Genomic DNA, 25366 nt, shown 5'->3' with positions numbered 1-25366 from the left:
TCCGTTTTTCGAAGAAAACAAAGTGTATGGAGTTGTGTAGTGCGTGTGTTTTTTTTTATTCGGGAAATAAGCGACCCTAAACCTGCGTATGTGGTGGTGGTTTGTGCGCGTGTGTGAGTGAGTTTTCCTTGATCGTTTTTTTTTTTTCGGGACCACCTCGAACGCCCGAAAGACTCCGATACCGCCGCTAGATACCCCTCGTTCAGGTTCAGAAAGGGCCGTGTCGTCGTCGATCGCGAGTGGTGTTGCCGCTGGTTGTGCTGAGCGAAACGCATCTTCCCGGCGGTGTGCGTGTGTTGCAGTGGTTGGTGGTGCATTTCTGTTACTGTGCTGTGGTGTGCTGATGTGCAAAAGTGTCATCTATGGAAATCGTGGCCTGCTGTTGGTGTGAATTAGCAGCGGTAGGCTAGGCAGGTGGTTGCAATTGTTGGGAAAGGTGGTTCCGCCGCAACCCTAGCAACCGAATCGTATCAACCTTGGAGTGTGAAGTGTGAATGTCCAACAGCATCGAACAACCGCGTGATGGTAGTATTCTGGCAGGGCATCGGAAGATGTGTCACTCAACTGTCACGGCACGCGAGGTGATCTATGCGTTCGATTTAAATTTCTCTCCCTTCGCGAGAGTTCTGTGAGCCAGTGGGTTGTGTTGTTGTGTGGCAAAGTGGCGTTCCGACGATCGATCGACGACTCCTTGGGCACCCTGGGTGTGTGTCGGTTACGCTGATCGTGGCAGTGAGTGTGCGTCCGTGAGGTTGAAGAAACGAAAGAAAATTTCGAAAGAAAGTGAACGAAAAGCCTCCAGCAAAATAATTCCTCTGCCCGGGGAACTTCTTGTTGGGGAGGTGCGAGAAGAAGAAGGAAAATATATAGCTAGTGCGCATCAGTGATAAGCGTTCCAAGACAAACAATGGTGGTACCAACGATGGATAGCCTACCGAGGGTGCCGGACACCCACGGTGACACCGTGGACGAGAAAGTATTTTCCGACCTGTACATCCGAACCAGCTGGTTCGATGCCACGATAGCACTCGATCAAATAGAAAAGGTAAGTGATCAGTAACTACGGTTGACTTTATCCGTAACTCTGGGTCTGTGTGCGGGACGGGACCTGTACTATCTTAGATTCTTCAAGATGTAAGTTGTTAGAACTCTATCGTTTAACATTCTAGAGTTCTGAAGTTATCATCAGTCAACTGATAAATAGCGCACCCTGTGAGGTGAGCTATCATTCAGCCAAATGGGTTCAGAAAATCTCCAAAGATTTACTTATAAGAACTCTGACGCTATTTACTCCAGAGTTCTGAAGTTTTCGTTAAAATTGTTAGGCAAGGAGTATTAAACCCTGAGATAACTTCCAACCGTAAGAACTGGGAAACCTAAAGAGATCTAGTTGCTGGAACTCTGACGTCCAACACTCCCGCGTTCTGCAGTTGTCACCAAGCAGCATAAACAATGCACCCTGAAAGCTGAGCTAACGCACCGAGCCGCTGATGGGCTCAGCAGCCTAAAGAGCCCGGTATAGTTTGTAGTGGCCAACGGCGGATATTATTCCATTAACCATTACAACTCAATCTTCGAACCGCTGCAAAACGGCACGGACAAGGGTCGAAGAATTCAACGCATGTCTGCTGCAGTGTAGGGTCGCGTTTCGACAGCGGAACCCCCATACTCTCGGTCTTTCTGATCATGTTCAGGGTTGGGTACTCCCTACCTCACCACACCTACAGGCGCGCGCACCCGCTCTGTTGTGTGCTCTCTTTCATTCCACCAAGAGTTATGCTTTTGCCGCGCTGCCTGGTGGCGGTACGGTTGTCGAAACTTTGTCCGCATCCGAAGGTGGTTCTCCTCGATCTCGAAGGCACCCCAAGAGATGAAGGACAGCCGTGTCGAAGGGAAACAACAAAAAAAAAAAATATAGGCAGCAAAAAGCAAAAAGGAACGACACAACATAACCCAACACGGCCGCCCGCCATCGGAGGGAATGCGAACGGAATGAAGGGAAAAATAAGACATTAAAAGAAATAATCTATCCCAGCCTCTCGGCGTTTCCCGGCGTTCTCTTCGTGTTTCACGATCGATCCCGTAATACGTCTCTGGTACACTCTACACACACACACACACACACACACACACAGGCAGAGCCCCGCTCGGTGTGTGATCCCTCCGATGCCGGAGGGAAAATAAAAGGGCCAGTGTGGGTTTTTGGGTTTTTTCGGTTGTCGGATGCTGAAGCGAGTTGATCGTACCGACCCCTTAGCGTGCCGACGCCTGTGAACTTTGAACAGCGCCCGTGTACAACAGTGAAAGGCAGGAAGTTTTGAGGAGGTCTCAATCATGATCGACTGCGACAGTTTCCCTTTTCGGGCACCAAATACCTCTTTCGGGAGGGGAATGCACGCCCGGGGACACGTGAGGAGCAAAGAACGGTGGAACCCCTCCTATCTTAGAGGATTTAGAGAATTTATGGTCCTCCAAAATGGTTCCGATCGGGCCCAAAGACCGATCTTTCTCAAAACGTTGCTTTTTTTGGTCGCGCGGCGAACCACTTTCGGTATGTCTGCGACACGTCACGCGTGTGTTGTCTTCTTTTGTTGTTGGAAATTCCAGCTCCAACTGTACGTGCATCGTGTGTACGCGCGTACGGTCCGTTTGGCCGGGCTCAGGGACAGAAGAAGCAGGGTAGAAAGTCATGTAGTATGTATGTGGGGGGATGGTAGCAAATCGGTGAATGAACAACACAATTGAATGAAACCGACCTCGGTACACTTTGAAATCGTAATAGGTTCCTTGACTGTGACTGTATCTCCTCGCCCTGGCACGCGCTTCCCGAGTCGCCTGACCGCCTGATAAGCGTCGCCGTAGCTCACCAAAACAAAGCCTCTGAATTTATAAACAACTCGATCCGATTTAGTTTGTCTAGCGCGGGCGACTAGCATATGCTGTCCACCGCGCAGTACGTGCCTGGGGTTAGTTATGAATTGGGAATGGGCCGAACAGCTACAGCGCTACACCCCACCCCGTTTGACATCGTACATCATCAGCTAAACACCGCCGGCAAACGTGCCGCAATTCCCTGTCTGCGATGTGCATGTTGCCGGGGGCGGTCAGCAGGGAACTTCCAGACAATGCGCAGGGACACGGAATGGTTGGAGATCACGTCGGATCTTCGATGGCGACATGATGCCCTGGTTATAAATCATTCGCCATCGGTTTTGGGCGCACCGTATCGATGGTGGGAGCTTTTGGGAGCTCCTCCACTAATGCGAATTCTAGCGATTGACTGCATGAAGCAATCAATGCTGGCCTGTACAGTACTGTGAAGCTGTTATCCATCACCGTCTTTAGCGGAGTACCAAAGGTCACTGCATCAGTAACAAAAAAAAAAGATCCACAATAAACCAGCGCACGTTGGGTAAGCTACATTACTTTTGTTGCTGTTGGTCCACTTTTCTAGGCGCCAAAAGTGAGACATGATACGATACAGCGAGATACATGCGGTGGTTGATCGTTGAGTGGAGTGGTGCACCACAACACATTTGGACACGGGTGAACTTAGGGAATAGACATACGATTTGCATTAGGGATGAATTTTTCACCTCACCGGCGTGGGGTGGATTTGTGCTTTCAGTTTCGCTGTGTTTATTGCCTGATTTCTTGTTCTTACTGGACCGGTCAGTTGGCTCGGTCGTGCGATTTACGCAAGCCAAAACCGTCACGATTAGCAGGACATGCGGACATTATTAATCGTTTTTCGTACGCATACTGTCAGGTTAGGGAAGGGCGTCCGTACCAAACGAGCCACGAGATCAGTTGTGATCGGCCAGTTCTTCGCTAACAGCTAACTACTCGTGTCTTGGGAGCTCAATAATGGAATGCTTCATTGTTAAGTAACATGTTCTCTTTTAACTACGCACAAATTTTAAATGATCTTTATGGTCCTATTCGGTTGTATAAATTGAGCAGATCTTGTCGCCATCCAACTCCACACTGGTTGACTATGACTCATTCCATAGGATTTCTCATCGTACGGTTTTGGGTATGACCTCTTGACGTCTTCTTCGAGCTTCTCGGTAAGGAACAAGACTTATGCCTTCATAAAAACGAGTTTCTCTAGTGTCGAAGAAGGTTTCAAGATAAAGTTAGAACGTTTATTATTCTTTGGGATTGAAATGTTCGATAGGCAGAACGCTTATTTGACTTTTTAACCTGTTTTTCCCCTTCTTGAGCCCTCTAATGTCTAAGGGCGCTCGGTGACCTAATAGATTAACGATACCCGAATAGACGCGCCTTTGGTTGAGTATATCAACTCCACTATTTGACGGTGTTCTGTACGAGAAATTCCAACTCCTTATATGGATGTCAGACGGTACGGAGATCTCATACAAAAAAAAAATCGAAGCACCCAACTTCATTGGGCGCAACTCAGGAAATGTGCAGAAATAAACAACTGATGCGGATATTTATGTTTACATTAGCGTGCGATGATATGTTTTGATTGTGTACTTCGGCTACCCGGTCGCCGAACGACGGCAGTGCTTCCCTTCCCAGAAGTACAACCAACCGGAACCAACGCACAAACCCCAATTGGTGGCAGATTTTGCTGTGTTCGTTTTGCGGTAATTATTATATTTTAAATATTTAGCATCACACGCTACCTTACACTCGGTGGAAAGTGCTACTGTTTATAGAAGCAGAATGAAAGCATACACATTTCCCTCGTCCACAGCTGCCTTATCTTGAAGTGCGGTTTGTGTGCGTTTTTTTTTTACTTTCTTGTGATCTTCGTTTTAGTTTGTTTATGCGCATTGCTGTGAGTGTACAGTTTAATATCACATTGGGGGAATGTAACCTAAAGGCAACTCTCACTGTCTGGTGCTGTTTATTCTTATCCGCGTCACCCAAAGCAAACAGCAAAATCAAAGCGATAAAAAGTGCCCGATCCCATCTGCATCTAGTTGCAGAGGGCCAAAAAGCAAATGAGCGGAATAATTAATCGTCAGCGCATTGTGCTCGCGCAAAATTAAACCTCAAGTGCAGCGTGACCGGCAGCAGAGTGTGGAAGCCCATGGACATGGAGAAGATCGCAATGAAAAAGGAAAAGCAGAAAAATTTGTAACGCGCGTGCTCTCAAAGATGCAATTTGGCGTGATTCCACGGCTTACAGCATTTTTCTGTTATTTTACTGCTTGCTTCTTCTGAAATGCTCACTCAGGTTCCGTGAAACAGCAAGAGCAATTAGACAGTAAACATGTCTTTAGGTGATATTGCTTGCCGGGTGTAGATCAGCGGCTACAAATGGGTGTCAAATGTTTTCGGCGTGACTTTCTCTTCCTGTTGGGATATTGAATACGTGAGCACTCGGTAGTTATGCGGAGTGGCTTATGAAGTGAACATCTCTCTGTTCAAGTGTGTTAGTGTGCCAAAATCTCTAGTTGTTCTTAATTCTTCTGGTATTTGGTACTATAACCTCAAGAAGTCCCGAGATCTTCGTCAGATATTGTTTAATCTCTGTTCAGGTGAGTTAGATTGGCACAATGTCTGGTAGTTCTTATTTTTTCTAATTTTTGGGACAATAACCTGAGGAGGTCCCGAGATCTTCCTCAAATATTGTTTAATCTCTGTTCAAGAGAGTTAGTTTGGCACAATGTCTGGTAGTTCTTAATTCTTCTCATTTTTGGGACAATAACCTGAGGAGGTCCCGAGATCTTCCTCAAATATTGTTTAATCTCTGTTCAAGAGAGTTAGTTTGGCACAATGTCTGGTAGTTCTTAATTCTTCTCATTTTTGGGACAATAACCTGAGGAGGTCCCGAGATCTTCCTCAAATATTGTTTAATCTCTGTTCAAGAGAGTTAGTTTGGCACAATGTCTGGTAGTTCTTAATTCTTCTCATTTTTGGGACAATAACCTGAGGAGGTCCCGAGATCTTCCTCAAATATTGTTTAATCTCTGTTCAAGAGAGTTAGTTTGGCACAATGTCTGGTAGTTCTTAATTCTTCTCATTTTTGGGACAATAACCTCAAGAAGTCCCGAGATCTTTCTCAGATATTGTTTAATCTCTGTTCAAGAGAGTTAGTTTGGCATGATGTCTGGTAGTTCTTAATTCTTCTAATTTTTAGGACAATAACCTTCGGAGGTACTAAGATCTTCCTCAGATATTGTCTAGCATTTCTCACTGATAACTAGGTCATAAGTCTTGTATGTAAGAGAAAATCTCGGATGAGATTCAGCACCGGATTCCTTTTGCGTGAAAAACTCAACTCCACTGTCAATATCCCGGAATACCCTGACATTTCCGATGGGATGACATTAACATCCGTTTTGAATGGGACAATTGCAATTTCCAGACAGGTGATCATAACTAAAACGAACCTATTGCTATAAAGGAAATAGGTTATTTTAATTCAAAAACTATCCCCACTCGTTGGGAAGGATTTCTGCTTACATTTTTATACACCATCGACGTTACGAAATAATGTCTACGACGTTACTGGAAAGACATTGCTAGCATTAACGGTAATGACAAGGGACATATTTTATCTGTTAAATGTTCACCATCTAATAATCAGCAAGCTCCACGTACTCCCCCCCCTTGTCATTTGATTGTATATCGCAAACCCTGTGCCATACACCCCTTATGCAAAGCGAAGGATCTAAAGTAGAGAAGGGCGACAGTTATGCTTTTGCGGTGCAGCTAATGATGGCGCCTTGATTGCGATGTGCCCGTGTGAAGTGAGAAGAGAATTTCTATTTCCATAGCTAATTTGCACTGCTTAATGAGGCTTGGAATTGCTGGCAAAGGGATGGCCCGATGCAAGAGTCGTGTCGCTTTGAGGTGATGAAATTTAAATCTTATTAAACGGACCGCACATCCGGGAGGTTATTTGTGGTGCAGGTTGCGGGTTTGTCGCTTTGAACGTGATACGGTTGAAGATGTTTTTTTTAAAGAATACTTTAGAAAATATTTTTGTGTTGAAGAATTGTTCAATGTTGATTTTTGCAGAGGAACAAGTCTCCTTACATATGCGCAAAGTGCACTTGATACTGCTGATACTGCCGCTCCCAGTGATTATGGTTGAGGTTTACGATTGCTGAGCTTCAACTTCAAACGCTCCCGTAGGTCAGTTACGTACGAATGATCTTAGTTGAGCGATCAGGCACACAGAGAAAGCAGCAAGGAATCAAACGACCGGCAGGCCGAAGCGCATTGCACTGGCGCGCGAGTAATCGAGAGAAATGCGTGATGATGGGCCGCGATTTCCCATTCACACGGGGTCTGGTTTGTGTATTCCTACGTATATTCGCATCGGGTGTGAGCGACCCGCCGGGGGGAAGCTTGCGATGCGGAATAATGAATCCTTAATTCGCGTGGCGAGCGAAAGAAGACGGAAATAAAACTCCGGAATGGCCGTACGGAAGAAGCGGGAATAAAGCGACTGTACGTACGTCATTGCATCCATGCGGTGCAATTTTGCATCGCAACGGGGTGATGAGACACTCCCACCACCACCAGCAGTGTCAGCGAGTTGGACAGGCTCCCGCGGTGGTTGGAAAGATCGCGGCGAAAGAGCAAGAGCCTTAACCATCGAACAGAAAATCCCCAAGGTACCGGACCGATTTTTGATGACGACGGTCCAAAAACATGCGTGGCGGTGTTGTGGTTGCCCCGTGTACGGATTCGGCGCACCGCTTTGGGACCCATATTTGGCACACGGTGGTGGTGGTGGTGGCATTCCCGCACCCCGCAAAGCGCCTCTCCCGGCGCCCAGCCCGGCCAATGTTTCACCGATGTGGATGGATGCGGTTGCTGGTATTGCTGTTGGTGATATTGTTTGTGTATGGTGGCGGGCGTGCGAGACCACCCGGTACGATGCCACCTCGTGCTCCGTAGCGTGGATGAAACAGCAACAATCCGATCCGGGGCCGTCCTTTTCGTGCCTGTTTTTTTTATACAGTTCTTTCTTTCTGTTGTTGCTCCCCTTGGCAAAGCAACAGTGGCGACCCGCGGGCAAATTCGATCGTTGAATCGGCGTGTCGATGTGTGGGGCACTGTGGGGCAACCCTGAATTGCTGGAGCACCCTTTTTTTTTTTTTAATCGCCCAGTACGTGCCCCGGTGCTGTGTTTTGATTGTCAATTTTCTCCTGTTCTTCGTACACCCGAGAACAAGCCGGAGAATAAGGCATCTTCCTGCAGTAGTATGTCCACCGATGAGCGTCAGTCAGTCGCTCATTGTGGCATGGAGCAAAGCATACGATGCGGCAATACGGTAGTTAATTGTGATTTTATTAGCCGTCATTCGATTTATATTCCACCGGTTCGGTGAGGAACGTTGGGACGTTTGGGTTGGGCTTGTTCTCCTCATTTGCGCAACTTGACACTAATAACTATTTGTCTAGTGTTTCTTCCCTGGTTGAGTTCCTTTTTTTCCTAAAAGTTTTATTCAAAATGTTGCCGTTGTAAAGATCGCTTCACATTTTCTTCAAGCAGTCGGTTGGACTTAGTGACTTAGTCTCCTCGCAAGACGTGACAGCTGCAGCGTGCTGATGTAACATTACCGCTGTGTGTTCATCGCAAGCATCGTTTAATGTGTGATACGGTCCGCTTCGTGCCGCCGCCACTACAACGGCACGATCAATTACTGGCGTTTCTTGCGGCGGGGACAATCCGGAAAAAATGGGAACGTACGACAGAGACCGGGACCTGAAAAAAAAAACGAGCCCCGGCGGGAAGGAGAGCGCGAAAGAAAGAGAGCCTACACTGTCAGAGTCGCGATGTGCGTTGCGTATGTTTTCATTTCAGTTGCTTTGCCCCCCCCAGGCTCGTCCCGGTCCCATCCTGCCAACCGGATCGTCACCAGTGATGATCGCGACCTTTCCACGGATGCTTGCGTCTCACGGTGTGCGTATGTGTGCTGTTGTTGTTGCTGTTGTGTATCGTAAATATGTGGAGCCCCGGTCGGTAGACAGGCACGATGGCGTACAATGAATGGTGGTGCGCGACGGGACCACCGATGCGGTAGGTCCAAATATCAGATTAAACAATTCCCCTTGTCCCTCCCACCCGCCCTGCAGCTTGGTAGTAACCCCTCGCGGAACGACGGGTGGCAGTGGACGAAGACGTGAGGTGCCGGGTTGCTTTCTTGAAAGCGGTGGACCGCATTTTTCGAATCGCGCGTACCATGTTTTTGTCGTCATCGTCGACATCGCCGTGTTCGTCGTCCGATCGTACCACCGCGGCCCGGTTCTCGGTGCGTGTATTCCCCCCCCCCCACTCAATCCTAGCCCCCCTCCCCACACCTTCCCCACCTATGCGTGTCATCCTCGAGGGGGATTTCATTCAACGTTTAATTTGTGTACTGTTTTGTTCGCGTCTCTTTCGGTGCGTTTTCTTGGTCGCGGCGAAATCAAGCTGAAATTAAGCGGAAATCAAGCCGAACAAGAAACCGGCCGATGATTGCGAAGTTTTTATACCATTCTCCGTCCGGTTCCGGTCCCGGAAATGATACCGTTTTTGGGGGTTTGGGGTCTGTGGAATGTGGATTCCGTTGTCGTTAAAATTGAACGTTAACGGTGGGGTTTTCTTTTTATTTTTTAACCATTCTTTTTTTTCCATATCGCGCACAAGATCGTTCGCTGCTCAAATAAAGCTCGCATTGAAAATTTTTTCATGTTCACACCTTTTCGGAGGACGGACGGACAAGATCTGCCCACGGGCGAGGTCCTATATCGTCCTTTGTTGCTACTGCCATAAAACGTTGGCCAGTGCTCGAAAGAACTAAAGCATCGAAGGAATGTTTGTGTTTGCACTCACAGTGGCCACCAAACAAAATCCACATTCTTACGGTAAGGAGCAATGGGCCGGTGGGCTGTTTCGTTCCCGTGCTCGCACGGTTCATTCTTCAATTAACGACCAATTTACAGTTCTGCTCAATTTATCGCCACCGCGGGAAAGTGTGAAATGTAAATAGCATCCGTGGGCGGCTGTGTACGTGTGGGTTGTTGTCGGTTTTTTTTTGTGAATATAAAAAAGTTGCTTAAAACGGCGGAAACAAAACACAGGGTACAGATTGCGTCTCTAGGGGAGATATATTTATTTAAATATTCATGAAGAGTTTATGTGAACCATTTATAGTACATGGTAGCAATACATTGGAAGGTAGCAGAAATACTTCAACTGATTACAAAATAACAATATTGTTATACCTCTTTAATTAATTGCTCCTTTAATAATGGAAGCGTTTATATAAATATAAACACACTAAAAAAAAGGGTGGTGCAACGGACAAGAAAAACAACAACCTGTCAAAATGCCACAATTAGCCACCCTGCGAGGCTACCAACGATCACGAATTGATGGGAAATGTAGCGAGCGGAGGCAAAAGCAGCAACAAAAAAAAAAAAAAAAACACACCAACACTTATCTCCGCCGGTGGTTGGTAAATAGCGAGCAATTCCGTACGGACTATTACTATGCCCCGGCTGGCTTGTGATGGCTTCATCTGTGCCGGCGTGCCGGGACTCCACACTATGTGGACCGCCACCGCCGTCGACGGTGCTGTTGTTCTACTAAATAAGTCATTACCGATTCACCGTTCCGTAGTGGGCCCAGTTCCAAGGAGAGGTGTTTCCGTGGAGGACGCTCGAACGTGGTGATTTCGTTTCCCCGTTCCATTCTTTCCTTTTTTTTCCCACTGTTCCACCTGAAACGGGGGGAACGAAACAAGCTTCAAAATGAAGAGCCATACCACCCTGAAAAGGGGTGGCGCTGCTGCTGCTGCTTGCGGTGAGCCACTCTTCGTGTGGCGAACGAAGAACGCAAAGCGCAGCCTATGATTTCTCAATGCAAGTGAACGAATCTCCCTAGTGCGTTTTTTGTTGCTGTTGTTGTACTTTTCCCTGCTAAAGCCTCACCGTGGATGAGGGGAAAAATAAAAGCTTTCATTCTCCACGCTTGGCCCCCGGTTGCTGTTGGGATCTCTTTTCATTCGAGGCCCGCGGGTTCGACGATCACGCTGATGATGATCATGATGGTTTCTCCATCCATTCAATCGCAGCATCACCGTTTTTCGACCAAAGCGCGAAGGATTTTCGTGGGATCTCAGTAGTGAACAGTCGCTTTCTCGCTCCCACACACACACACACATACACCGTCTTTCACTCACGATCACTCCAGTTTGCTCCTTGGGCGGTCGAGCGACGGGTAGTAATATAGGACCACAACCACACTTATTGTTATTCATGCTTTGAAGAGCGAATGTGTATGGGTGGTTTGTTTTTTTTGCACCTTTTTCCCACTGTTTTCATCGTTTTGCATGACTACTATTCATACCACACTACCGTAATTATCCGTTCGGTTACGGTAGTGTAATGATGCCCTTACCCGTGTGGGACGGATTAGGGGGCCCATCAACCATCAATGAAGAGTGCGCATGAAGGAGAAAAAGACTGGAATCCTCAAAATGCCACCAGTGTGAAGTGTGTGGTGTGTGTGTGTGCGCGCGTGAGGAGCAAATCGAAAGGGCATCCGGGGTTGGCGAGGGCGCAGAATAAACGTCTTAATTATATTTTATTTCTTCATCGACCGGAACCGCGTTCGATCGCGGGCGGGTGGGAATGAGTTTGCTGTGTTACTCTTCCAGTTTTCTTTTTAAGCCTTCCAAGATTGAGAGGTAATAGGAAGAGCAGCAAAAAAAAAAAGCTCAAACACCAACCAACCCCTCAACCATTCTGTGCATCACATACAAAAAAAAAAAAACGGCGGTAAAACAAACGACACAGGGAGAGCGCAACACGAACGGACGAAAGAGAATGAACGTAATTTTGGGTTTTTGTTTGAGCCCCGTAGTACACCCGCGGCTTTACTATATGTACCGGTGTGTGGCGCTTCGGTGGAATACGCGAACAGAAGAGATCGAGCTCAATTTCTGATCAATTGGCCGCCATCAACCCCCCCCCCCCGCTCGGCGGGCTCTAGAGGATGTAGTTGCAGCGGGCGCGCACGATCGTCGCCAGTGAGTCGCGGTTGACCGCGAGACTCTCAAGACGATTGGTGGGGAGGCTGTATAGATATGAATGTGTGCGTGGTGGGCTTTTTTTTTGGTTAGTTTTGGAGTGAATTCGTCATCGTTTTTCGTCGCAGCAGCAGCTGCACGGAATCTGCAACGCATGGACGATTGTTGCTAGAGGAGAAACACGCACACACCTTGTGCGTTGAGGAATTTACGAAATCGAAAATCGATTAATGTTTACGATCGATTTATTCGAGTTCGTTTTCCATTTTGCATTTTTACGTACGATTTTTTGCCTGTTCCCCTTTCGATTAGGGCACATATTCTACGCCTTTTTGAACACATTTGATTTGATTTCATTTTAATTTTATCGGTTTCTATTACCATTTTTGTGTTTTTCTTATTTTTAAATCCAATTTTTGATCATTTAATAAATTTTTAGAATGCTTTAAATAGCGTCCAATATTTCTTTTGTAAATTGTTTGGAGAACTTACAATTTTTATTTGAATTTAATATTTTAAATACCAACAAATTACCTTTTTAATTGACCAAAGAAGTTAAAATTGTTTGAAAATTGACAGTTTTTACTGTACTGAATGGGAATTTTAGACTTTTTCTTCTTTTCTTCTTCTTCGTAGTATAACGATCTCTGATCGATTATATCCCCCCATATGCGCTTTACATAATCGATAGGCACAACTACAACTAAACCTGTATAATATTTCGTACTCGTAAGTATAAGTTAGTTGCATACATAATATCTCTGTGGTCTAGACGAGATTTGTTCAGCTACCATCGGTGTATTAGATCGAATGCTGTGGCACAGCGCCATGGAGCCGCTCCAACAATCATGCCCTTAATTTAGCTATAAAAGCTACAAGATCATTCTCGATCGCTGTAAAATATGTTCTATACAATGCGCAGCAGATTGCATTCTCCTCTACACCCCGCCTCAGCAAAAGAGTTACTCTGTCGTCTGTGGTAGATTGCAGATACTCAGTGTAATATCTCAATTTACGACCTGGGCTTCGCTGTCGACGGGAAATGGTTGAACAATCGATGAAATTCCCGCGAATCGCTCGTTACGGCTCTCGCGCCGGCACATTATGGTGGTCGGTAATGGTTTCATTTAGCGTTTGAAAGACCGCTGGTGGGTGGCCGCAAGAAGCAGAAGAGAACAACAACAAAAACCGAGTGAGGGGATGTCTGTGTCTGACGGATAGTTTATGCTTTTCGATTGAGACATCGGGTTCCGGTGCCGGTCAGCTGGTACTGAACCTTAGCCGGCATTATTGCCAGGCATTAAAAGGGACAGAGAGCAAGAGATTCTTCGCGGATGCTGCACGATCTCACGATACTGAAACGAGCAGGAAATAAAAGCAAACGAAAAAATAACCCTTCAATGTACGCAAAAGCATTAAATGATGATTGTTTGAAATGATTCTTTCAAATTGTTTCTATTTATTATCTCTGTTACGATTAGTAATGTTTGATACATAGTGCATTAATTATTTTTTCTTTTATTTCCTCCATTAAAATAGTTTTCACGTTATCTTTAACATCGGGAAAATATCCCAATGCACAGGGAACGGTTTAAAATCATCTCCCAAACAGTCCAGAAGCGATCGTCGCTTGTATTAATAAAAAAAAGAAGTCACTCGAACGGATCGATCAGTCGGTCAGAGGAGCAATAATTTCTGTCGTAGTTGTTTTGGGTTGTGCTTCTTCTTGCTTGGGTAGGTTTTTTGTTCATTTTCCGCACATCATTCACCCCCACCCATACTGGCGGGGAAAAGGCACCAACACACCACCGTATCGTATTTCCAGCTTTACTCCTCTTTAGGGGGGGGTTGAAAGAGCGAGCAATTGCGCGCGCGTTTTGCTGAAATAACGTTCCCTCGTGGTGGAGTTCCCTTATCGTCGCCCCAAGTATCCCGCCCGCTTGCCCACCGGTCTGGCTAGAAGATGCAGGAATGTGCAACACTGCAGAAAACTGTAGCCGATTGCATTCTGCCTCATGTTCGCGCCGGTCCTTTCTGCTTCGTGGAATGCGCTGGCAATAAGGGTCGGTTAGGATCTTTGGGGTTGACTTTCGTTATTTACGCCATTTCCCGTTGTCTGGCGGTCGTCGTCGTCTGGGTGGTTGGTGGTGGACTGCCTCAAAGACTCCCAGTTTTTTTTAATGATGCGATCGGATGATGGTTCGCGTACTAGAGTCGAATCGAGAGGGTGGGTAGAATGAGCTTTTGTTGAGAAGGGTGGTTCAGGAAATAAAATTTCAAACTAATGTCAAAGCTCCAGTTACGAAGACGAATCGAATTTAGGAGAGCACGAATTTCTGGAACTTCCTGTAGGCCAAGGTTTTAGAAATATTTCATCAATATACTAACGAATAATGGAGTTCCCTAGGCGAAAAGACGAATGCCATTTGTCAACAGATTGGTTTGTACTTCGGGATCCAGGAATCTCCCCAAAACCTTGAGATCAAATTCGAAAACCTCAAACATTCGGAAGAAGGCAGTATGCTGCAATATATCTATAACTTCTCGTGAACAGATTGACAATAACATATTTAAAGTAGGTTTTAAAGTAAAAAAGTAAATTAAAGATTAAAGTAGGCACCGATCACTACATCTTTACAAAAACTTTTCTGATTGTCTGGGTGTACATCTTTCTTCAAGAAGATACAAGTTTGGGACATTTGGGCATTGATGATGGACTTCTGATATTGTTGTCGATTAATTCTTGAAGTTGATGAAGTTTTGCGCACCAATATAGATGTGCTCTCTTGACATTAAAACAACTCAAGATTTCCCCCTCACGAAACGAATACTCCGAAATCTTACACCGAATACATTTAAAACTGTCATTAGTGTCAAAACAGAAAATTAACCATTTCTTCTCGTTCTCGTTCAAACAACCCCCTCTCTCCCCCTCAAAACTCCCTAACTGCTTCCACACCAGGGAGATTTTGGGCCGCACGAACCTCGGGGCCCGTTGCATCGTTCAGCGTTTCCTACAAGTACGGGGCGATTTGTTTGCATCTTTTCTCTTTCATTTCGCCTTGTGTGCTCCGTTCCCGAGAGGGGGGGGCAGGACCCACGTCGACTCGAGTGCAATCAACGCTGCACGAACGCGTGTGTTTGTGATCCCGAACGGTCCGGTTGGGTATTTATGCAAATACGGGTACTGGACTGGTAGGGGGAACTATCCCTTTGGGTGGTTCCCCACTGCTCCCACCGCGTACCGGGGAGCAAAAGAAGGAAATGTTGAAACACCAAGCACAACCAACCCTTAGCAGCACAGCTCCACCATTATCTACTGGGGGGATGGGAAAAAAGAGCTCAAAAAGAGGGAAAAAAGGTAGAAAAGGGTCACCCACTGTTGGGGCGCGCAACGTTTGTACGGCGGCACCGTTCGGTACCCCCTTCGCCGCTTCTCGTGCTGGTCGTAATTTTTCTTTCGCTTTTCCGGGCACACCCGGGCGGGCCTGGACGGACGGACCACCGACCGCTTTGTGGCGTGTTGCGCGCGGGCTGTGATTGCCCTTTTTGCCGTTCGCTGCTGCAGCAAGCAAGCCCCGGCTCCAGCCGCGATTTTAATGTCTCAATTCAATCCGCGGCAAACTGTGACCACCGTTTTTTTTTTTACCTTCTCCTTCTTCTCCTCCTTCTCCTTCTAGGGGTTGTTCGAGCGAGTTGATGAAGTTGTTTTTATTTTCCGCAGTCGGCACAACAGCTGCCCCTGAGACATACGGGTCGGGCGGTAGCGACGTGGCGGCCAGTACAGGGTTGGACGATTTTTCATCGTCGCGCCACAGTTGCGCCTTGTCGTTAAAGAAAGTAAGCAAGAAAAACCATGCAAGATCATTACGTTACGATCTTGCCATGTTTGTGTATGTGTGTGTGTGTGTTTTGTGTTTCCTTCTCACTCACTCTTGCCCGTTCGTTTTCGCTATTTGTATTTGTCCCGAGTTCGTTTGAAGTTGGTAGCTACCGTGGCTAAAAAGCCAACTGAGGCGGACTCGAAGCGGATCAAATCAGCTCGCGAGTTTGGACGTTTGGCCTTCATCCGCCGGTCCAGCGCCGCCCGCCGTAACGCCGGATGCTGACTGGCGTCAGCTGGCCGTGTCCATGGGGAATCCGGCACAAATTGTACGCGAGCTTCAATCAATCGACCGGTCGAGCCATCTGCTGCTACCGAGAATACCGTGAGACAGCGGCGACGTGACAGTGTGTGGTCAAGGCACTGGCACTGCCGTTTTGATTGCTTTTCCTTTTGCATCACATCACAATTTCCCCAATACATGTTGGACGACGGGTTCGTTGGGGGGGAAGGAGTATCTTCTGTGCTTGGAGGAAAATGGAAAAATGAAATGAGTTCTGTTTTCGCTGAACTGTGGGATATTTTTTTTTCTCGTGCTGTTCGATGTTCGATCTGTTGCGTTTCAGCACACTCGTATCGAATGTTTCATTGGCGATTTAGATTGGATCGGTCTACTGGTGTGGGAAGGTTCATCACACTTGCCACCGGAGAGTGACAGCTCAATCAAATGCGAAAAAGATCCACGCGCGGGCGTGCCTACTTACAGGGTTTTCCATTGTAAGTAAGAATGTTTTTGCTAATGTTTGATGCCACGTATATTAAAAATTGCCGTATTGAGGGAAATATAATCACTTTCTCTTTGAAATAATCAAGAAATTGTTTAAACTTTATCATTTTATCTCAAAATCTCGGTAATGACAGAAATGTTCAACTTCAACTTCAATAGATTCAAAATGTTTCATTAATTTATTTCATTTTAAGAACCCTGTAATGACAAACTGAAGCTGTCAGCATCGAATATATCGTTCATTAATGGGACATCTTTGCTGAGGTTTCGCATCATTGGGGAACTCTGACAAAGATTGCATTCGATCACGTAACTCCACGTGCAAAAGAAGTGTGAATTAAGGTCGAACACTTTGCAATAATAAAAAAAAACACCAGTGGCACAAACCGATCACAACTCTGCCGCCCAAATGGGACGAATTTTTTGTTTTATATTTCGTTTGCAACATGTCAACTGTTCGGTGCCCACCCGAAGAGCGCCCCGGAGGGGAGAGACCCCAGCATCGCATTCCGTCAAAAGCGCACTCATTAGCGATTCATAAATTATAAACTGTGACAGCGTGCCGGGCAAGTTACGAAAGTCGCCCTGTGACAGTGTGACTAGTGGAGGCAAAAAACAAAAACGAGAAATGGTTGGTATGGCAAACACACAATCGTTGGAGATTGAAAGAAAAAAAAGAAACGGGAGAAGGATGGCGCTACGCGCTGAAAGATTTGCATATATTTTGCATTTGTGAAAATAAAAACAAATCTCGCACCCAAAGCAAAGAAACGATAAAGAGTTTCACTCATGACCGCCAACCTATTCTTTCTCGTTTGTTGTTTTTTTTGCTATAATAAGTGACCATCCGCACCATCATCAGCATCTTCATCATCGGTTGCGGCATTTAGCGGTCGTTTCGGCCGCTGTTGACAGACCACAATCTCGATCGATTGCCTTCTATTTGCAACAACTCCCTGCGGAGAGCCATCTTCACGTTGTGCGATGGCTTCACTCCAGCCTACTCCATCATACGTGCGTCCGACCAATCCGGTCCCGCCGTTGTTGCTGCGCTCATCAAAACTGTCACACAAATGTCAGAAATGGGAACGAACGCCAACAGCTTGCAGACGAGTACGGCACCGCCGCGCCGGTCATCTTCCCTGGTGGACAATATAAATGTTTCCCTCGCCCGGGAGAACAAGCTCGCGCATACCGGAGAACAAGCCGAAGCGCCACAGCGTGTGGTTGGTGCTGTAAAGATGGGATGGGTGGGAGTTGACTGGGTTTTTTTTTTGGTTTGTGCTCAGTGTCGGGAGGGATTTGATCGTTTATTGCACGAATTTATTGCATTATTTGCGCTCGATTGTGCCTTTAAACACAAAGCCGTCTGTCTGGCGCCCCCGACACACCACGCTGTCGGTGGTAAATAACAGCAACAAAACGAATATGTAAATTCCTATCTTTATGGAATAATTCAATTAGCAACAACTGAATGGGAAGGTGGAATGATGCTCATGATTGGTCGTCATTCCATTTGTTTGCAGTACGCCCGTTGTTAATTAAAAATGCAGCAGAAAACAGCACTTTCGATAGGCTTCCGTTTAGCATTGTCTATTAAGCAACGCATGACGATGATCGACCACCTTCCACGGATGGAATGGTTGCGCGTTTAATCTGTCTTTGCTGTAAATTATCGTCCGTTCGTTCGTTGTGATAGAGCAATGCACCTCCGAAAGGGTAATCTGGCTAAATATGTGTTCCCTCCCTGTTAAGCTTATCAGCGTTCCGGGGACAGCTCTATCTGGGGGGGGGGGGGAAACGCTCGAAGACCCTCCACGATTGCAGGGATTGCACCCCTCCCCAATAAATAACTGCTCACCGATGGGTAAAAGATTAAATGTGTCATAATTTATGGGCATGGGACAGAGCCCGCCCGGCCGGCCGGCAGCAAAGCGAGAAACATTTCCTGGTGCAGCTTTTTTTTCCACCGCCGGTGTGCCGTCCCCTTCTCCGCACCGAACGCGACTGGACCGGAAATTGGAATGAAAATTCTTCATTCCCGGCATGCACACGATAATCCGCGCCCATTTAACCGGGGCGAGCGAACCGTGGCTTCGTGGCACAGTGTGGGCCGTAAATGGGTGAGCTTCGATGTTCGTTTCGGTGCTGACGAAACTTTATACCTACCGCGGCTATGTTTGAGTTCCCTCTCCCCCCCCCCCTTCCCTCCCCCGTGCGGTTTCCTTGAACCCCCCACACACACACATTTGCCGTTTGTCATCCGATCGCGGAAGATCGATCGGGTTCATGGGTGGTGACCGTAAAGTATGGTTCTGGTTGAGCTTTGGGTGTGTTTTTTTTCTTTCTTCATCGTCTGCTTCTATCCTAAGATCGTAATACAATGTATAGCGACGGATCGCAACATTTTTGTGACCGTGTTTCATGCTTATTGCTTTTCACTGCCAACGTCCTGCCCAATTGTGCTTGATATATTCCGGTTCCGTGGGTTTTCAGCTTTTGATCTAATAAAATGTATATTCCAATTTTCTAATCCCCCCACCGTTGAGGACCGTTGGCTGCGGGGGGTGGAAAAACACACACACACACACGCTGACACCTTCCACAAACGAAAATAAATTGGAAGTAAGTCATCGCGCTTAGACGACACCTAAAACCCCTGCAGCAGAGTGAGCGGAAGGGTTTTGTTCCTGTTTTTTTTTTGCCTGTGCTGTGCGCCCCCATCGCCTCTGGTCGATAAATCTTTCCAAAAAGAGAGATTGGAAAGAAAGAAAAATGATCCCAAAAAACATAATCCCACCATCCCACCACCATTTTTTTTTTTGGCGGCCGAAAGGGAGCGCGGGTAAGCAACGGTAAAGGGAATGGAAATGTATGCTAACATTGTCGTGTGGCGCATGTTTGGCAGCCCACACGCATGCGATCTTCCCCGGTATATTGGATATACGGTTTATCATAGGCATACGTTGCTGTATTCCTCTTCGCTTGATCGCTTACTTGGCTCGGGCTTGTTCTCTCCGGGCGACAAGCTGAGACCATGTTCTAAATGCCCATTTTGCCCCTTCTTAAGCAACGATTGCTGTGTTGGGACTGGTTCAAACGGTGCTTTGCCACATTCGCCAAACCCTTTTTAACGGGCTGAGGGGATCCCCCGCCCCTCCCCTCCCCCCTCCCCTTCTCCCCCCATCAGCACTAGCAAAGAAGGTAAAGCCATGTGCACGTTTGACTGACGGGTTCTGTCGGGTCGGGGCCTCGAGCGACGGTCGTCTTGCACACAGTGGTGGTGGATGGTGGTGGCGGTCTTTGGCGTTGCACGGTCACGTTACTTTGTAGCAAATCGCATGCTCATCCTTTAATGATGAAACACGCCCCGAAATCGGTTGCTGACGGGTGAGTACCCAAAGCACACACAAACAAAAAAAAGGCGAAGAATTCCTTTCAACGAAGGCTGCAGCATAATTACGATCGAAAACATTGCACACACACACACACACAGGAAGCATGCGATAGAAAACAACACGCGGTAACAGTGTGCCCGCATATGAAATCCAACACCACGTTTTTACCACGTGTTCCATTGTGGGCAGCTCCGTGTCTGTACCGAAACCCACACAGGAAGGAAGCGAGACGATCGCGGTCGGAACAGTATCGCGCATCAGCTACTGCTATTGAGCTCATTATTACGCACCGCGAGAAATGTGAGAATGTTCATCATTCACGATGACACCTTAATTAGGGTCTTTGCTCCCTGCCAGCAGTGGAAAATGGGACGAACAGAACCCCATCCTATTTATAGCGGAAAAAGGAAGCGGGAAGTTCTGTTCCCCCGAACGATGTTTTCGTGTGTTTTCCGTGCAGCTTTGCAACCGGAAGAAGCGTGTTGTTGTTTTGTAATTCGAACCAAAGAAAAAAAAAACCACCCCCGTGTGCCAATTGATATGTTGCGTAGTAACTTCATTAACATGCCGTCAGTGTCGGCTGCGGATGCGTGGACATTGATCGATATTTACTTTCATAATCACATCCGGCAATGCGAGACAGCAATGGGAGGAACGTGGAACACCAGCAATAAACCATTTCCGAATTCGGTTTTCCCGAGGGGATCTAAAATACATCCAGTAGGCGGTGACGGTTTGAACAACGTTTGACAGATCGCATGCATGCGGAGTGTGTCAGTTCGCGGATGGATTTTCATAACAAAACGGTACCTCCTCTGCAGGTTTTGTGTATTTTACACTCTGTTTGTGTCGTGTAGCAGAGAAAAGAGTCCAATTTCACCTGCCATGTGTATCTTAACAGCCACCCACTTACGGTGTGCTAGCCTGTTAAAGGCAGGAAGCAGGTTCTGCTCTCACCCCAATCAGATTGTGATGATCAGCTGGTCGCCATCAAACATCGGGAAAACTGAGGTGAATGTATCTACAGTGCGACCAGTCCATCAGCTGGTCCAGCTAGATGATAAACAGCAGGTATTAACCATAAATAAACTTCCTTTTCATGCGTTACTCATTAAAGCATACGAGAGAAGTCTTAGGCCCTGATCAATTAGAATTATGTGGCATTTCTTTAACTGTTACAGACTGTGAGTAATATAAAATTGGAACTCTTAGTATCGTGGAGTCGCATTCGCATACTGGAAAAGAGATACATAAACTTGGACGAGAGTTCGAAGATGCACATTAATTGAAGTCGCTCTTAAGAATTGGAGCTGCCAAATAGAATCTCGGAGCAAACTTTTGTTATTCTAGAGCTCATATAACTGGAATAAACAACTTCATCTGAAGTCCACTAAAGTTCACTGAATGTACTCGCAATTGAAGTTTGTCATGCAAGTAAACAACTGACGAAACTTGACAGATCGTCCCGTAGCATGCCGAATGATTCCAAGGCCTTCTGAGACTGTTACAATGTTGACGACCGGAAACGAAAACATGGGACTTTAGCCTTTATTTCAAACTAATTAGCGCTCAGTCTCAACCCGGCCTGTCTCCATTTCCGCCTGCACGAGTCTTACTGTATGTATTTACATTTACCAAAGTGTAAGAGTATGTTCCAGTGCGCTAATCATAGTATTTAAATTCCAACATCATTACCGGGTCGATCGTATATAATCGAGATAATTGAAATCATTTGGAGCACCATTTAGAGATGCTTCGGTTTGGGTTTGGAAATGAACAATAATACTAAATGAGCCTCATGCGAGGCCAACGGTTTGTTTTCCACATAACCCAGACACCCCCAGGAAAAGCCGCCTAATAGAGACATTTGTTTCTTCGTTTGTGGTTAGGGGTTTTTTTTTTCTTATTGCTGCCCCGCCGATCCTGTACGAATACTACCTCCCCACCGCCTGGCAGGGGCACGCTGCTCCAGCAGACCCAAATTTGAGCGGGCCGCATAATTATTGTGGTCCGAAAATTATGAGACGCCAGGATGAATGATGTCCGTCTGGAGGGTTGGCGTTGGCTGCTGTAGTCGGTGGTGGTTTTTTTTATTCCAGCACGACAGCACGCACACGCAAAACCGGGCCACGCACCACCGGTCCGTTCGGATGCACGTTTGGTACAGTGAAATGCCAAAGTTATGATGCGTACCTACGGCTTTTTAGGTGCGGGTTTCTCCGAACCCGAATGAGCAAAAAAAAATACACACACACACACAACCACAAATCCCCCAACAGGACCAACCGCAAGGTCCGAAACCGATGGCATGGCAGGGAATGAGAAAATTATATTAAGAAATTATCGGAACATAATTTAAAGGCGGCCGAGTGCGGCTCAACGGACCCCAGCAGACCGGCCCGATCCACCATCCCCCCGCTTTGTGTCCGGGTTGAGGCCGGTGCCGCGACCGCAAAGGCGCCAAAGGAAGATGAGGTTGGTAGAAACAGAACTAAAACAACATAATATTTCTCTCCGTGCCGTCCTTTCCTGCCATTGCGGCTTCCACGTTTTTCCCATGCGCATTAGTTATGATGATCTCGAGCTCCGTCTCGCTGAGATGAGAACGTGGCGTTGTGTGTGTGTGCGCAATAGGACAGGAAAGATCAGAGGAAGATCGACCGCACGGCGGCGGTTAAGACATCCGATCACACAGTGGATCCTGCAGTGGGCATGAAAGACGCCAGGGCACTCTGTGGGCGGAGAGAGCTAACCCGGATCGATTAGGGCGTCGTCGGGGCGTATTGAGTCGCAACAGCTTCTAATGTCTATGTTGAAGTTTTATCTGGGTGGCTTCAGGATTACATCATTCAGACTTCTTCCTTCCACATCATCATCATCATCATCATCGTTCTCGTCTTGTTCGTGCGATCAGATATTGGTAAATAGCGTAGACATCATTGAGCAAAACGATTCACGGCAATTCATTTGGAATGTAGATGTGAGTGCTTCGGGGGGTATCGAAGGCTTCCGATGCCTTTGGGAACAGCTGCTGTCTGAGCCCCGGTCATGTATTTGATCTGGGGTGGTTGGGTTTTTTTTTTGGTTGAGAATTAAAGCAACGAATGATGTGTTTTACTTCGGGTTTTGTGACTTTCCTGGCGGTCTTCTTAGAAGGAAAAGGACGATGCAACATGTGCGTGTTTGGCAGTAAGGACGAAAACACATACTTCCACAGATGCCTACCGATGGGATGATGGTACCAAGAATAGCACACGCATTCGGCACTGTTTCTGTTTCATTCCGGTCGGTTCTGTCGAAATCCCCAGAAGGACAGTGGGATGCCGAGCAGGTCGTAGATGGGAACAACATTTTAGCAAGCTTTGGTTACGCTTTTCTTTCTGTTTTCATCAGAATTCGTCGTAATGCTTGTAAACCCCCTGGGGCAGGTCCTTTTTTTTGGACGAATCGGCTTGACCTTGTCCGTATGTATGGTTCAAGCGCAAGGGTTTCTTTCCTTTTTCTTAGAAGATTGGTAGAGTTTTCATTAAATTTTGAAGGTCTTCAACACTTGTGACCAATATCGTTGCTTGATTTGTTGACCGAAGGTTTCTATTGTCAACTTCGGCGTAAGCAGATCCTTCTGCAGCATGATCTCAAAATGTTGTTCTCGATGAGTATTTCAAGATTCAAGAACAAAAAAAAACAGCTTTGTAAAACTGAAAACTGAAACTGTAAGCAGCGCCTTTGGTCACACTCAAGATGCATAACATTAACATAGATAAGCCCAGTTAAGCTTAGGCAAACTAAGGTTCGTGCGAGTGCCTAGCACACTGAACCCACCCGTACCCGGCGATAAGATCGATGCGTGCCCGGGCAAGATAAAATATGTACGGTAACCGATCGCTTCTCGAAACTTCCTCGCGCTGGCGGAGTAACACCACGGAGGGGGAAAAAAAGCGTAGAACACACACTAGCGGGGTGGTAAAGGGATTGCCTCGGGATGGCTAATTGCTAGGTAAGAAGCATAAATTTCCTTAATTTCCTAGAATTTGACACAATTTCCAGGAACCGGGAGGCAGACAGGTTATCCGCTGCGTAGCTCGCCTTCTATGGAGCAATTGATTCCCGTAAGGAATGAAGGAAAGAAGTGAACTGAACGAACAAAAAAAAAACGAGACCACAACCCACTGCCACACGCCGGGCACGCACGTACAGTGAGAAGGAAATGTAAAAAAAAAATAAATAAATAAAACGAACCACCCATCAACCATCCCTGAGAGAGAGCACGGCCGTTGTTGTCGGTCTGTTGATGGCAACTTACGCCAAAGCCCAAAGTCGACGGCACACCTGACGACGTCTTATTTACCACGGATACCACCGTGCTGGACGCTAGCGGGCACACACAAAGCGCAGCATATAATGAAGACGGCGAAGGCGGAAGAAAGGCGAACGGGGGATAAAGCAGGGGCTTAACAACCGGTTCGCTATAATTTTCCCAAACCAAATCAACTTTCCTTCACAAAACCTCGACCGCCACCGGCGAAGATGACGGGCAAAAGATGGGCAAACCACGAAAGGCCACCCGGGGGGCTACGGGGCCAGGATGGGATGGGAGCTCACGAAACAAGCGAGGAGTTGATGGTTGATGAAGTTGTCCAGCGTTTGGTGATGGGAGAGGGCCATAGAGGGGGGGAGTACAAGGGACACAGTAGACATACACACACACACAAGCACACCCGCTTGTGGTCCATCTTCTCCGTTGTTGGTCCGAATGTTGGAGAATAAAAGGCAACAGCAACAGTAAAAAAAAAACAACTGATCGAGGTGCGTACGATCAGCAAATCGTCGCTTGTGTTCGGAACGTGCGAGAGTGAAATAAATCCGTTACGCATCTCGGGAGGGCCGCAGAATCCACCTCCGCTAGACGGTACGAGTTCCGAATTCCGAGCCCGATCGCTAGCCTTATCGGAGTGGAGTGATCCAACCGTTACGGGGCCCGAACCGGACCGGGTGGCATTCTTTCTCCCATTGTGGACGACACTGGTTCAGGTTGGATGCTTGGAATCACCTTTCTTAATTTAGCACGAAACGAAATAGTGGAGATCATCACCGACGGATCGTCACTATCGGAAACGTCCGGGGGGTGAAATGGGGTGGTAAATATCAGATTTACCTTTCCCAGGGCCGAGCCGAACCGCGTGAGCGCGATGAAATCGAGAGCTTCACGATCGTAAATATTAACATGCTTAATCAATTAACATACAAAAAAAAAAACAAATGTTTGTCCACTTGCTTGCGGGCGTTTGGAGCGGAGCGATAATTTAGTTTGACTCCGTTCTTGGAGGGTCCCGGAACGCATAGCTAC

At 46.9% G+C, this 25366-nt stretch overlaps 1 protein-coding gene across 1 annotated transcript in view; it reads left to right on the top strand.

Annotated features, from left to right (window-relative positions):
- Positions 1-907: 907 nt before the first annotated feature.
- LOC128710106 (protein patched) overlaps positions 908-25366 on the top strand; it is a 36166-nt gene continuing 11707 nt past the window's right edge. Inside the window, exon 1 of the mRNA XM_053805147.1 lies at positions 908-1045. Coding sequence (XP_053661122.1) covers positions 908-1045 — 138 coding nt within the window. The remainder of the gene's footprint in view (positions 1046-25366) is intronic.

Source organism: Anopheles marshallii, chromosome 2 (genome assembly GCF_943734725.1).
Source record: "Anopheles marshallii chromosome 2, idAnoMarsDA_429_01, whole genome shotgun sequence".
NCBI lineage: Eukaryota > Metazoa > Arthropoda > Insecta > Diptera > Culicidae > Anopheles > Anopheles marshallii.
This window is presented reverse-complemented; position numbering and strand designations above follow the sequence as displayed.